This window comes from Pongo abelii, chromosome 1 (genome assembly GCF_028885655.2).
Source record: "Pongo abelii isolate AG06213 chromosome 1, NHGRI_mPonAbe1-v2.0_pri, whole genome shotgun sequence".
Lineage (NCBI taxonomy): Eukaryota > Metazoa > Chordata > Mammalia > Primates > Hominidae > Pongo > Pongo abelii.
The window spans coordinates 47,719,958-47,735,869 of record NC_071985.2 but is presented as its reverse complement, the minus strand read 5'-3'; the positions used below and the strand labels follow the sequence as shown (position 1 = coordinate 47,735,869).

General features: G+C 41.9%; 1 protein-coding gene across 2 annotated transcripts in view; it reads left to right on the top strand.

The window, feature by feature from the left end:
* The first annotated feature begins 648 nt into the window (after window positions 1-648).
* IPO9 (importin 9) overlaps window positions 649-15,912 on the top strand; it is a 50,622-nt gene continuing 35,358 nt past the window's right edge. Inside the window, exon 1 of one of the 2 annotated variants that reach the window (XM_024231757.3) lies at window positions 649-902. In XM_024231757.3, the coding sequence (XP_024087525.1) occupies window positions 740-902 (163 nt within the window). In that variant the 5' untranslated portion in view covers window positions 649-739. Of the gene's footprint in view, window positions 903-6,491; window positions 6,603-15,912 lie in introns of those variants that run through there. The other variant, XM_054523306.2, reaches the window with a different exon arrangement.

Below are 15,912 nucleotides of genomic sequence, written 5' to 3'. Positions count from 1 at the left end.
CCTTAAATGTCCAGCCATAATTTCTCAGGGAAAAACATTTATACATTTTCAACAAATAGGATTCATTCTCAAATAGTCACATACAGCACTCACTCTGGAGGAAACTCCCTTTCACATGCCAGTGTCTCCCCTGCCCAGCCACTTCCCAGCTTTGAGGTTGGGCTCATCTAGGCTGGAAAACCAAGGGACTGGGCCGTGGTTTTCCCACTTCCACTTCCCAGTTTGCTTTAGTTTATTTTCCCCCCTCTTTGGATTCCTGAGGCTAAGATGAAGAGAGTCACCTGAGCCAATTTTTTTTCAGTGTTCGGGGGGAAAAGAGTGTGGTTTAAAATAGGAGCTATTTGTGACCCAGACCTCTCTCCTTAAAGCCCTCTACATCTATTCCCATCCCGCCTCCTCTCTCCTAACACCTGAAAGATGCATGAATATAAAGTCATATATCATGAACTTTATTCCAAATGAGATTGCTAACTTACTGTGCAACTTTAGGAAAGCCCCTTAACCTGTCTGGGGCTCAGTTTTCACGTAAATCCAGTGATCCTTGCAGAGAAAGGTGCAGTTCTCGTTCAGGCAGCAGGAGGCACTGTCTCAGGAGGCTTAGATTCATTCCCCGCCCTCCGCCCGCTCCCGCCCGCCCGCCTCTGGTGCGCAGGCGCGGCTTCGCGGATTGGCCGCGCGCGGGGGCCGTCATTCGGTGGCGGGTCCCGGCCGCGGGGCTGGCGGGCTGAGGGGAGAAAAGATGGCGGCGGCGGCGGCAGCTGGTGCGGCCTCCGGGCTGCCGGGTCCAGTGGCACAAGGATTGAAGGAGGCGTTAGTGGATACGCTCACCGGGATCCTATCCCCAGTACAGGAGGTGCGGGCGGCTGCTGAAGAACAGATTAAGGTGCTGGAGGTGACGGAGGGTGAGTGAGGCGGGACCGTCACGAGGATGGCTCAGCCGCACAATCCGCTGACCGCAGCTCCGTACCGGCTGGGGACATGGGGAGCCTGAGCCAGTTGGAGAGCTGGGCGCCGAGAAGTGGAGCAGGAAGCGAGAGATTGATGTCGCTGGTGGTTGTGAAAGTCCGAGAGAGGAGAGGCGCGCCTGAAGGATAGGGTCGAGGGAGGTGGAGCCTGGGAGTGGGGGAGGGAGGGTGGAGACTTGAAAAGATAGATGGAGCCTAGAATCTGCAGGGGACGGAGATGGAGCTAGACTTGGTGCTGCTGGAGGAAGTAGCGCGGTCGGGGAAATATTTTTTGAGTCTAGGACCAAGGTCTTTTGCTGTTTTCTTCATCAGCTCGATTGTACTGGGCTAAGAGTAGGGGGAGCTATTAGTAGAAGTGGTGAAGGGTAGGGCCTCGAAAAGGCGGCTATCAAAGCTTAATAGATGTCATCAAACAAGTTTCTGCCTCTGAGTTATAAATCTAGCTAGTTGTTTGTACTCTTCATGTTTTCCCAGAAATTAAATGCATATGCGATTGCTTCACTGTCCTGACCATACTTCCGTTTATTTTAAAAATAATTTGCCCTTATTAAATACCTTTGTGCATTTCTATTTGGAGGAACTGATCATCCTTTGTTTTTGATTCTTTGTCTCCATCCTCTATTGTGTGCTTTAAAGTGATGGAGAAGAAAATAAACTATTGGTTCGAGATTTTCTATCAATTTCCTGCCGCGTGAGCCTTTCACCAGGTCCCGGGTCCAGTGTAGCTACCACAAAGAACAATTTAATCCAGAAACAGGAGGAAAAATCTTCTTGGTCTTTGTGTAAGAAATATATCTGGTCAGAGCTTCACTGGAACTCCAAATCCTCAGAATCTCCCAACTCAGGAATATTTCCACCACCACTTAAATACCTCATCAGAGATATGGGAAATTGTCCCATCACACACCCATCACATTCAAAACCTTCAGTTAACTCTCCTACTGGACGTATTTTTATTGAAAAGAATTTAGAACAAATCTCTCTTAAATTTAGTTTACATTCTCTCACAGTATGAAAGAGCTGTTGAAAACAAATTTTCTTCTGTTGGAAATATGTTGAGATTTGGGATCTAACAGGCTAAGGACCATTTTGAAGGCCCACTTGTAATTGTCATTGTTTTATAAAATATCAGATCTACAAGAGGAGAAACCACTGGTTAGGAGAAAGCTGTTTGAGAACCATGTATAAACTAATCTAAAAGAGTTTTTAGCGGCTTCTAAATAAAATTCTTTTATGCACATTAATGTCTGTCTGCCTTGAGTATGAGGAAGGAAGAGTGACAAAGCAAAGGAACCTCATCACATTCAAGTTGCCACCTGAATAAAACTTGAGAGTCTGGTGCAAATTCATCTTAACTAAACCTTCCCTGAGTGGTACCCAGTGCTCCTGGTGCTCCAAATGCATGTCTGCACCTTTGTATGAAAGGTGGACCTTGACTTGTATTTCAGCTGTCTTGCAACAACCCCACTTTTGCTCTGATCTTTTCAACTTTAGCCAAATGCCATGGTCTCATCTGGGCAAAGTCAATTATAAAGTTCTCGAGGTCTTTTTTGAAACTCTGATTCCTCACTTTATTCATCTTTTTTTATTTTCTTGAGACTGGGTCTCGCTCTATCGTGTAGACTTTGGAGCAGTGATGCCATCATGGCTCACTGCAGCCTCAAACTTTTGGACTCAAGCGATCCTCCCACCTAGGCCTCCTAAAGTGCTGGGATTACAGGCCTGAGCCACCACACCTGGCATCTTTTTGGGCCTTTAAGTGAAAAATTAAATTTCAGAAGTACAGAATTTTGATCTAAGTCACTGATGAGAAATAGATCGACTGCCCCCCGACCCCCGTAACTTACTGGTAATGTGCTGTTGGGCAGACTGTGAGAATGAAAAGTATGGAAAGGCATTGATGCAGTGACCTGATATTGGTGGTCTAGTAATAGAGCATATGACTCAGGGTTTGGATGTGGTGGGAGGGTTGGATCAGTCTCTGGAGTTTAGTGCAGTGCTTCAGACCCTTTGGAGGCTGCTTGTGTCTTTTAAGTAGTCTGGCTCCTTATGTTTATCAAAAAAACTATAGAGATTTACCCCCTTCTGTACCTGTTTTTAGGTGGAGAATGGTGGTCCATTCCCTCAGATGCGGTCTGCTTTTTTCCTCTTGTGGCCTTTAACAAGTTATCTTTGACGCTGGGTTCAGAGTACCTCCCACCTTATACTCTGTCTGAATCTCTCAGATGTTTTCTGAACATGGTGCAATATAGTAGCTTCTTCTTTACCAGCCTCAACCCTTCTTTACATGAAAACATAGCACCCAGCTTTCCAGCCGGGATTTAGCCAACTATCTGGCCTGATGAAACTGGCAGGACATTGTTCCTCCTATTAGAATGCCCTACAGAGCAAGATGAGCCATTCTTGCAAACTACTTTCCACTTCTTTGGTGTTGCTTCACATTTTAGTGTTTTTTGGTTTTGTTGTTGTTGTTGTTGTTGTTGTTTTGAGACAGAGTCTCAGTCTGTTGCCCAGGCTGGAGTGCAGTGGTGTGATCTCGGCTCACTGCAACCTCCGCCTCCTGGGTTCAAGCGATTCTCCTGCCTCAGCCTCCCGAGTAGCTGGGATTACAGGCACCTGCCACCACGCCTGGCTAATTTTTATATTTTTAGTAGAGACGAGATTTCACCATGTTGGCCAGGTTGTCTCAAACTCCTGACCTCAGGTGATCCACCCGCCTCGGCCTCCCAAAGTGCTGGGATTACAGCCGTGAGCCACTGCACCCAGCCCACATTTTAGTTTTATCCTAGTAGAAGGAACCTTGTTTTCTGGTTCTAGGAAACACTTTTTTTTTTTTTTTTTTTTTGAGATAGAGTCTCACTGTGTGGTCCAGGGCCTAGGCTGGAGTGCGATGGCATGATCTTGGCTCACTGCAACCTCCACCTCCCAGGTTCAAGCGATTCTCGTGCCTCAGCCTCCCAAGTAGCTGGGATTACAGGCATGCACCACCATGCCTGGCTAATTTTTGTATTTTTAGTAGAGGCGGGGTTTAGCCATGTTGCCCAGGCTGATCTTGAACTCCTGAGCTCAAGCAGTCTGCCCACCTCGGCCTCCCAAAATGCTGAGATTACAGGCATGAGCCAACCGGCCAGGCTGGAAACACTCTTAAAACTTGACGTTAATGAGAAATCTGGGATTTGGTGTCTATTATTATTTGTGTTCTGGTAATCTTTTGATCATTTTTTGGTTCCATGGGGCCCAGGATCAGGTGACAACCAGATCTAGTCCTCCCTCTGTCCTCTCAAATAACCACACTGTCTTTGTGAGCTGTTTATTAGTCCATCGCATAGGAGACTGATCCCACATGGTCTTTAAGATTAACTGGTCTGTTCCCTTTGCCAAAAAGATTCGTTACCTTCCTTGGCTACCAGGTGATGATCCCTAGTCTTGAAGATTAAATGGGAGAATATCTAATTTGTGGGGAAAGGACACAGGTCGATTGTCAACTCCCTGTTAAACGGACAGGCAAGAGAAGTTGACATGCTGTGACCAAATTGTACTGTAGATGAGATTTTAAGAAGCAGTTACCTTAGAAAATAAAGGTTGCTGGAGCCTAGAGTAGTCCTGATCATTTAGTGTACCAGCTGATATTTTCTGATAAATAAATTGCCTGTAATTAATTATCACATTTTCCAGAATGGGCACCTGTTCTCTTAAGCCAAAGAAGTGTGTGTATGTGAGAGATCCACTTGATTCATGTAGCGTGTCAATCTGAAAAGGATAAGATAGGTTACTTCATCAGCCTGGTGTCCTGGAATGATTTATCTTTTTTATTTTTTATTTATTTTTATTTTTTGAGACAGAGTCTCTCTCTGTCACCCAGGCTGGAGTGCATTGGCATGATCTCGGCTCACTGCAACATCCGCCTCCTAGACTCAAGTGATTCTCCTGCCTAAGCCTCCCAAGTAGCTGGGATTACAGGTGCGTACCAACATGCCAGGCTAATTTTTGTATTTTTAGTAGAGGTGGAGTTTCACCATGTTAGCCAGGCTGGTCTCGAACTCCTGACCTCAGGTGATTCACCCACCTTGCCCTCCCAAAGTGCTAGGATTACAGGCGTGAGCCACTGCGCCCGGCTGGAATGATTTTCTTGAGCCCCTGTGCTTGCTATTTTCGCTAGTCACTTGGAATCTGGAAGAAACCCAGCAAACCTCTCTGAATATGTAAAGTCTATTTAACAGGGCTAATTAGATGAGGAGATGATGCCAGTAACCACCTTCATCAGATAGCACTCCCATCCTGAATTGAGAAGAACATTGCTTGAAAGTTTGGAAGTTATTATGGTATACGGTATTCTGCAGATAATTGTTAACCTTTCATTTTTCTTTCTTTTTTTTAAGATACAGAGTTTTGCTCTGTCACCCAGGCTAGAGTGCAGTGGTGTGATCATAGCTTACTGCAGCTTCTAACTCCTGGGCTTACGCAGTCCTCCCAACCTCAGCCTCCCAAATGGCTGTGACTACAAGCACATGCCCATACTTGGCTGATTTTTTTAGTTTTTTTGTGGAGATGGGGTCTTGCTGTGTTGACCAGGCTGGTCTTGAACTCCTGCCCTCAAGTGATCCTCCTAAAGTGCTGAGATTATAGGCATGAGCAACCACACCTGGCCCCTTTCATTTTTCTTAGGAGGATTGAGATTTTGAGTTTGCTCAGGTTTGTAGGAAATTTACTTCTACCTAAATAGGGTAAAAAAAAATTTTTTTAAGTTTTTTTATTCGTCAGAGACTTTTTTCTTTCTTTTTTTTTTTTTTTGGTTCCACTGCTAAGAGTCTAAAGCATGCTTTCTAATTCTGTTTTGTTTAATAGGCAGGTTCATATTAAGCACTTAACGAACATAGTAGTTAAAAAGACTGGAGAGGTTATGAACCACCGAAGATCTCTTATGTCAAAGTCTCATATTCTGTACTCAGCTTCATCAACTCTTTTTCTTTTATTTTTCTCTGACTTACGGTGAGATCATGAGAATTACCATCTTTTGAGAATGTCAGCCTTTTATTTTTGGTGTATTCGTGCTTTATTTTTTTGTATCTTAAAATGAAGTTCTTTCCCTCTTTTTCTACTTCTTTCTCTACTTTTCCTCTAAGAATGGCATTACCCAAGTGGTGGAATGGGTTGCTTTCATTCAGAAGCTTTAATTCTTCATGCCAGCATGCACAGACTTTCTTACATAACTAGATTTAGACCCTAGGACATTTTCTTCTTTGCTTATTTCTTTTTTGCCTATTACAAATGATGATATTTCCCCTATCATTTGGCCTTGTCTAGTTCCCAGTAGATAAGTCACAGAGAATACATTTTTCTTCCCTTCTACCACGATTATGTTGAACAGGGGAGGGGGGAAATTATCTCTCCCTCACCTTTCCTGGCATTCAGATGCTGCCTAGATACCTGTATTGATTTCCCCATCTTAGATGCCTAGAGAGATGATCCTGCTGGCTGGAAGTTTGCTTTCTGGTTCTCATGGGCACTTTTCTGGCTCTTTTGCAGTATAGCGTAAGCACTGTCCACCTGCGAAGGGCGCCCCTCAAGGATCCAGACGCACTCCTGGGCATGTGGCGGGCACTGAGCCGAGCGGAAGGCGGCCACGCTCGGAAAAAGGCCAGTGGTGGAGTTTTCTTTTTCCTTTCAGCTGTGGTTTTGTGGTGCTTACCAACTCCCATGAGAAATAGGGGGCTTGTCCAAGAGTCTACTCAAAACCCCATCCTTCTCCAACAATCCCTGTTCACAATTCTTATTAGTTGACTGTCAAAGTACTGCCAAGTCTTGTCTCTCTAGGAGACCCTTCAGACCAATAGCATGTATTTCTTAAACGATCCTTTATCCTCCATGCTCTCCTTTGGATTTTCCCTTCCAAACCAAGTTTTAGATAGATAATGTTTTTGCCATATGGGGTGATAAGAGAGAAAGGGGAGCAAGGATAACGAGAGGGAAGCAAAAGACTAAAAGAGAATGAGACTAGAGAATGAAAGAGGGCAGAGGATTTCTTAGGAAGTCAAAGGATGCCATTTTGGATAGGAATAAAGGTATAATTAAGGAGAATCTAGAGTCAGGGTGAAAAATCAGATTAACAGAATGAACTGTCCTTATTTCACCATGGGAAAGGGAACTAGAGAAATTAAATTCCTAACAAAAATCGCTTTAGAAAACAACTTCATATAGCCCTCTTGGCAATGTTGCCCTTTGGCTCAACTTCATAGATTGAATCTTAGTTTAATCTCAAACAGTCGTTTCCAAGCAAAGCAAAATAAAGTGGATATGTATGTCTGTGTTTCTTATATTTTCCCTGCCTTCATCATCCCAGAGTAAGTTATTAGGCTATTCTTTCTCATATTGTTAAAGACATTATGTTAAAGACACCAGGCCGGGCACGGTGTGGCTCACGCCTGTAATCCCAGCACTTTGGGAGGCCGAGGCGGGCGGATCACAAGGTCAGGAGATCAAGACTGTTCTGGCTAACGTGGTGAAACCCCATCTCTACTAAAAATACAAAAAATTAGCCGGGCGTGGTGGTGGGCGCCTGTAGTCCCAGCTATTGTGGAGGCTGAGGTAGGAGAATGGCCTGAACCCGGGAGGCGGAGCTTGCAGTGAGCCAAGATTGCACCACTGCACTCCAGCCCTCCAGCCTGGGTGACAGAGCAAGACTTCATCTCAAAAAAAAAAAAAGGACACCAATCAGTAAAACCAGAAGTCCCCCAACACGCACACACACGTACTTTTTTTTAACAGATATACTTAGTTGTATTTCAAAAAATATTGTGTCTCTGTTAAGTGAAAAATCTGTAAGTAGGGTTTTACTACTTAACAGAAACCAATGGATAGGAGCAAATGTGTTGATCAGATTTAAAATAAGGCAAAGAGCTTTAGGATTATTTTCTGGCTTTTCCTTCTTTGCATAGTTTGTTTCTTAGTTTGTTTTTTGATTGAGACAAGGTCTTGCTCTGTCATCCAGGCTGGAGTGCAGTGGTGTGATCATAGCTCACGGCAGCCTCAAACTCCTGGGCTCAAGTGATCCTTCCACGTTAGCCTCCTTCATAGCTGGGACTACAGGTGCGCATCACCACACCCAGTTAATTTTGCATCAGTTTTATAGCACAGAGTTTACCATCAACATCATACTCCTTGGAAACAATTATTTATATAGCTTTTAAGTAAACTAAAGTATTATGGGTATGACACTCTTAAATGGTGAGTGATATCCTTGTATTTCTAGTAGGTATATGGTCTAGACAGAATAAATTGGATTAAGTAAAAGAATTTTGTGTTTTCCCTCTTTCATCCACCTATAACCTAATGCAAATAAGCTCTTTGTCTTTGAATTTTTCAGGCTTTGAAACATGTGGTCATGTTGGACATGTGGTCATAATTTTTGAAACTCTAGGGGTCTGTAGAGAAGAAAATCTGTTTATTTTATTTTAAAATTTGTCTTTAGTTAACGATGGTGTTATTTGAAGATTTTCTTTGCCATCATATATCTGCTTTTGAGCAAATATATGTTACTTGAACTTTAATGCTGCTTCTTTCGTGCGTGAAAGAAATTAGCTTTTAGAAGGAGTCCATCTTAAAATACTTGTTGTAGGTACAGATCCCTTGGTTAACTTGGGTTTTTGGCCCCTACGTGGGTCTTAATCTTCTGATGATCTCTTATTCTCACCATCCCTTCCAGTCTCAGTGACGTGTGAAGCAAGGTGGTTAGTGGAATTTTGTATATGATCTTTGATAGGTTACCAGACATGATTAACTTATTACTGTATTAGAGTGAAGAGCTTCTAACTACTGTGATCATCACTGGAGTGCATCCTTCTGGCAGGGATATGGAAAAAATATATTCATGCTAAGCTTTTCTCTTCAGAGAAAAGACTTGGAATTCTCCGGCTGATGAGAAAGGACCCCTAAACTGTGACAGGACCTATGTGTAAAGTTTGCCTGGTCTTCATGCTCTAATGACTCCTGTGATCAGTGCCAGAGTGAACTGATGGAAAATGTGTGGTTCTTTTTCCCTTTTGTGAGCTGTGAGCCTCGGTATTACCCTACAGCTATATGAATATCAGTGCTGTCATTGGAAGGACAGTTGTTCAGATTTGTTTAAGCTTAAAGTCTTAAGTTTCAAACCCTTCTCAAAAAGTCTTGTTCGTCAGTATCTTTTCACACTGTATATTGAAGAATTTCTTCATTTTGATCTTGTTTTGGTTTGTCCCTGTAGTAATGTTCCAAAAATTATGCTCTTGCTAGGAACATTAAAAGTCCAAATCATAATGACCTATGGAAAAATTATTTAAATAGTGCCTTAAAAGAAAATACTAGGCCAGGCACAGTGGTTCACGCCTGTAATCCCAGCACTTTGGGAGGCTGAGGCGGGCAGATCACCTGAGGTTGGGAGTTTGAGACCAGCCTGACCAACATGGAGAAACCCCATTTCTACTAAAACTACAAAATTAGCTGGGCGTGGTTGCACATGCCTGTAATCCCAGCTACTCGGGAGGCTGAGGCAGGAGGATTGCTTGAACTCAGGAGGTGGAGGTTGCAGTGAGCTGAGATTGCGCCATTGCACTCCAGTCTGGGCAACAAGAGTGCAACTCTGTCTCAAAAAAAAAAAAGAAAATGCTGTATGTCCCAGATAATTTGTGAATGTGCTTGTAGATTATTGTGAAGGAAGTTACATAAGGCACACCAGAATTGGTTCACCATGTCCAGGGAGGCCAATCCTGGGTGGACAGTGACATTCTAAGCAGACTTGAGGCCATGAAGTTAGCATCCATTATCACACTAAGTATCTGAACTCAAAGGAATTGTGGATGCCCTTACTAGTTGTCTTCTCCTTTAAATGGGTTTCACATGTGCATTTTAGAGTGCTTTTTTCCATTGAACTTGAACATTGCTATCTAAGAGATGTTCCTGAATTATCTGACTCATCTGTGTTTTAGAATCAGTTCTGATAGTTGACTCCCATATCTTTGGGTTGTAGATACCTGTTGTTTCTTCTCTTGCTACAAATGGGTTTTATAGATTTAACCAGAGTCTGTACTAAGCAAATTAATCCTAAGAATTAGAATGGATTGCAGTATCTGTAGGGGGATTGTGCGAGTTTCAAGTGTTTGCTTGTGATTTAATCATTTAATAACTCTTTCAGAAAGAAAGTGGCTTCTTCTGTGGTGGTCATGCCAAAAAAAAAAAAAAATCCACTTTCCTAAGTGAAACGATAGGTGCCATAGGAGTGGATCAAAAACTGCAGCTTAAAGGTATGATAAGAATGAATTAAGAATCTAAGAATTCAGTAAAACAGGACATAAAATATAAAAAACAATAGCTTTCACATACACAAACCATAAAAGGTTAGAGGACGTAATGGTTTTTTAAAAACCAAAACCAATTTACAGTATCAACAAAAAAGTAAATGCTTAGGAAATGTGTAGGAACCTATTAGAGGAAACTTTTTTTTTTTTTTTTTTCTGAGATGGAGCCTTGCTGTGTCACCCAGGCTGGAGTGCAGTGGCATGATCTTGGCTCACTGCAACCTCTGCCTCCTGGATTCAAGTAATTCTCCTGCCTCAGCCTCCCAAGTAGCTGGGACTACAGGCGCCCACCACCACGCCTGGCTAATTTTTGTATTTTTAGTAGAGATGGGGTTTCACCATGTTGGCCAAGCTGGTCTCGAACTCCTGACCTCAGGTTATCCACCTGCCTTGTCCTCCCAAAGTGTTGGGATTACAGGCGTGAGCCACCGCACCCGGCCTAGAGGAAACTTTCTGAGACAAGATTTTGCTGTGTCACCCAGGCTGGAGTGCAGTGGCTCAGTCTCAGCTCACTGCAACGTCTGCCTCCCAGGCCCAAGTGATTCTCGTGCCTCAGCCTCCCGAGTAGCTGGGACTTCAGTCACGCACCACCACGCCCAGCTAATTTTTGTATTTTTGGTAGAGACGGGGTTTCACCATGTTGTTCAGGCTGGTGCCTGTAATCCCAACTACTCGGGAGGCTAAGGCAGGAGAATGGCGGGAACCTGGGAGGCAGAGCTTGCAGTGATCCGAGATCGTGACACTGCACTCCAGCCTGGACGACAGAGCGAGACTCCGTCTCAAAAAAAAAAAAAAAGGTGCTGCTATGACTGTATAGCCGTTTGGAATTAGACCCATATCTCACACTAGATTTTTTAAAAATAAACTCTAAAATGATTAGGAGTCTAAATAGAAAAAATTAAATCATACAAGTACTAGAGGAAAACATGGGTGATTTTATCTTTAAACTTGACATAGGAAAAGGGATTCTAAATATGACTCGAGATCCAGAGGCAATAAAAGAAAATATTTTATTGATAAATTTGACTACATAAAATTTTTTTACAATTTACATGGGAAAAACACCACATAAAAAATCAAGAGACAACTGACAAACTGGGAGAAATTTTTTTCCCCACAATGTATACTACAGACAAAAGGATAATACCTTTAATATATAAAGAATTCTTAAAAATTGAGGAACAAAGGACCAAAACAACACTCAGACATACAAAAAGTGTTTAAACTCACTTGTGGTTAGAGAAATATAATCTAAAACAACATTGAATTAATCATTTCTCACCTGTCAGGCTGATAAAAAAATTTTATTTACTTTTGAGACAGAGTGTCACTGTTGCCCAGGCTGGAGTGCAGTGGCACAGTCCCTCCTCACTGTAGCCTCAACCTCCCTGGCTCAGGTGACCCTCCCACCTCAGCCTACCAAGTAGCTGAGGCTACAGGCATGAGCCACCATGCCCAGCTATTTTGGTGATTCACCATGTTGCCCAAGCTGGCCTTGAATTCCTGGGCTCAAGTGAACTGCTTGCCTTAGCCTCCCAAAGTGCTGGGATTGCAGGTGTTAGCCACCACACCTGGCCAAAAAATTTTAAATATGATAACACATTCTGTTGGCAAGACTGGAAAGATGCTCCTATGTATTGCTGGTAGGAGTACAAATTGGTGCAATCCTTCTGAAGGAAAATTTGATCACACCCAGTAGCTCCACAAATGCACTTACCTCTTGACCCACAATCCCACTTCTGAAAATCTATGCTGAAGACATCTTCAACATTTCAAAAATACATATTCACAATATTATTCACTGCAGCATTGTTTATAAAAACAAAATATTAGAAAAAAACTAACTTTCCATACAGAGGAGAGCACATGAATAACATGAATAACATGTGCTCTCTATATCTACATATATTATGCAGCTGTAGAGAAGAACTTCAGGAATCTCTGTGAACTGATTTGGAAATCCCAAGATACAATGTTAGCTGAAAAAAAAGCAAAGTGCAAAAGAGTGTCTATAATATACTCTTTTTCATGTAAACAAGAAGGGAATATTTTTAAAAATGTGTCTGCTCATTTGTGTAAAAGAAATACAGGAAAGAAAATCAGAAACTGATTTTGGTTACCTGCCTGCATGGAGTGGGTGGGGAAGGGTTGTAAAGAAGTGAGTAATGAAAACAAGGTAATAGGGATGAGGAAGAAGTGACGCTTCTTGGAATATTCCTTTTTATATAGCTTTGACTCTGAGAATCATGGTAATGTTTCACATACCAAAAATAAATAAATAATTAAAATTAAAATCAAACAATAGAGAGGCACTAAAAATGGAGCAGAAGTAGTAACAAATGAACCTAAATGTTTTACAAATGAATAACATAACTTTTTAGGTGAGAGGAAGAACTAACCTAAGTAACTTTGTAAAATAGTATTTACAAATAGTAAAATAGTATTTGACTGCATCATGTAGGTTACAGTTAAAAAAATTATACACCAAAATTGTACTTCAGTTAATAGGTGTGTTTTTCACAAAGGTATGGATTAATACTTCTGTAATTGCTTTATATTTTAAGATTGAAAAAATAAGTGTAGATGATGAGAGCCAAGTGTATCACTGTTGGAGAAAGAAGTTACAAATAAGTGAAGAGTAGAATGAACCTCGAGGTTTGGATTGGCATCTGGGCTATCAATCAGTATGATAAATGAATGGATGGCTAGATGGTTAGGTATACTGTACTTCCTAGCTCTGTTCTCTGAGAACACCTAGGAATAGTGATACTCCTGTAGCAATGAACATACCTAGTGCTCACATCTTGGTTTCTAAATATAATTCTCCACTAAAAGGCAGCAGGGTTCCTTGGAGGAGAAGTTGATATCTTGGCTTGGACAGAGAAAATACAAGAAAAGTATAGAATATCTTGTGTATAAAAAAAATAAGGAAGTGCTTGATAAAGGTTGGGGACGTATAGAAGTACACAGGAGTTAATTGGAAGGAGTTCCAGTGGCCAAAGCTGGAACAATTTGAGCAACAAAAGAAATAAGATAGTATTGGATTAAAACTCATAGAATAAAATAAATACTTATGAGTTTATATAGGTATAAATAAATATTAGGAAAAACAAACCATTTTTCCTCTGCTCTCACACTACAACAGTCAACACAGAAGACTTCTGTGATCTGAAAAATATGTGGAGATTTCTCCCCACCAGCAAACAAGCAGTCAGTTCTGTAGTGGACACCAGCTGGGTGTCCTCCAGTTCAATTCCAACCTTTCTACCTGGAGATAGCATCAGATCCTACAGATTGAAAGCTCAGTCCCCAAAACTGCCCCCACCCACTTGGATACCAGTTGCAAGTCTAGGCCTCTGGAACTTCTAACAGACCAGCTTCAAGTTGGGGTTCCCAGGACTCCCCTTTTTGGGTTTGATTAATTTGCTAGAGCAGCTCACAGAACTCAGGGAAATGCTTTTACAGATTTTTCTACAAAGGATATTCTAAACGATACAAATAAACAGCCAGGTGAAGAGATACATACGATGAGGTCTGGAAGGGTCCGGAATGCAGGAGTGTGTTCTTTGGCATTTTTATGGAGGTTTCATTACCCTACCATGATTGATTGAGCCACTGACCATTGATGATCAACTTAACCTTCAGCCCCTCTACCCTGTCAGAGGGTGGGGTGGGGGGATGAAAGTCCCAACCCTCTAAGCCTGCCTAGATACTTCCAGTGACCAACCCCCATCCTGAAGCTACCTAGGAGCTGCCAGCTATCAAGTCAGCTTATTAGCATACAAAAAGACATAACTTTGGAGTTTCTGAGGATTTTAGGAGCTGTTTGCGAGGAAATGAAGTCGAAGACCAAATACATATTTCACAATATCACAGTCCGCCCTTGGGTCTTCGAACCCTGATCCCTTACATCAAAAGGATATCCAACTCAAAAGATACTGCCACATTACTAGAATCCCATTCAATAATTAATAGTCTAGTTCATCATATTGTATGAATGTCTCCCAGGGTGAGGCTGCTCAGATTGGCAGGCTTCCTTTTATTCTTGTGAGGTTGCAAAAGCAGAAGTAGTCTCAGCAAACACAGAACTTTACCATTTCATGCATTTGATATAATTGAACTAAGAAGCAATGTCATCTCTTGCTCTGAGCCTCTTTTGAGGTGTTAATGTGATATTGGAATCCTCTCAGTTCATAATCCACTTACTCATTTCTTTCCTCTGAGCTACTGTTTCTTCTCTCTTAATAAGTACCCAAACTTTTCCATCTTTGGAAGGGGCATTACAATCAGCCACTGTGATGGTCTAGATTGCAGGCAACAATACTAGTCTAGCAAGTACCTCTTCCCCAGTGCACCCCATTCAGATAGGGTTAGGTTACAGAGGTGCAGAGCTAGTGGGCTATTTTTACTGTCAGGCAATATAGCTGTATTAACTGTTAGCCCCAATTTTGCTGGATGGGGTGAAGGCATAACCCATTCCCATCGGTCCATTAGGAATTCTGACCTAAGTTACAATACATAGTTACAATTTCTTGCTTAGGAATCATTCCTGCTTCCAGCACATGTAGTTGCAGACCTGGTCCTAAGACCATTGCATCAGGTAGGGGAATGGGGGGAAAAAAAAAGAAAAGGAAAGTTGAGGTGATAATGCGGGAAAAAAGACAGAAAAAAGTATCTTGTAAGTAAGAAAAGACTGTCTTTCACCTTTATCCTTCAGGAGCTACTTCAGGAACCAAGGACAAAAGCCAAATACTTTTTAAGAAAAGATATTCTTGGTCAGGTGTGGTGGCCCACGCCTGTAATCCCAGCACTTTGGGAGGCTGAGGCAAGCGGACTTGAGGTCAAGAGTTCAAGACCAGCCTGGCCAACATGGCAAAACCCAGTCTCTATGAAAAATACAAAAATTAGCTGGGCGTGGTGGTACACTCCTGCAATTCCAGCTATTCCGGAGGCTGAGGCACAAGAATCGCTTGAACCCAGGAGGCAGAGGTTGCAGTGAGCTGAGATAGTGCCACTGCACTGTAGTCTGGGTGACAGAGTGAGACTCTGTCTCAAAAAAAAAAAAAAAGGTTCTTATTACTCTAGTCAGTTAGGAAAGAATAAGGCTTACAGGAGCTGAGAACCAGGAATCATGGATGAAAACCAAAATATATCTTTTATAATATTGTAATAAATAAATGAGAAGGGACAGTACTTCCTTATAAAAGAATTCCAATTTTAATAAAGTGAAGAGAATAAAAGAAATACAAAATCACCATTAGGCAGGTAACACCCACAGATGGATGCTAAAATCAGTGGGTGAGACTTTGAAAAGAAACAGGATAATAGCAAAATGTCAAAATATTTCTCCCAAGATTTGGATCAATTACAAAGGGAAAAACATTACCTTTAAGTAGAGAAACCCAGCAGACCTTGCCATGTAATCAAGATTACCATAACGAGTAATAAAATTTTTATCAACATTATGTACTCCCTAATATGATATACTGAGAAGGACACAGCATCACTTTCTGGTATTCTTGCCAAAAATGTATAACCTCAATCTAAAACATGAGGAAACTTTAGTCAAACCCAAATTGAGACACGTTCTACAAAATAACTGATCGATATTCACCAAA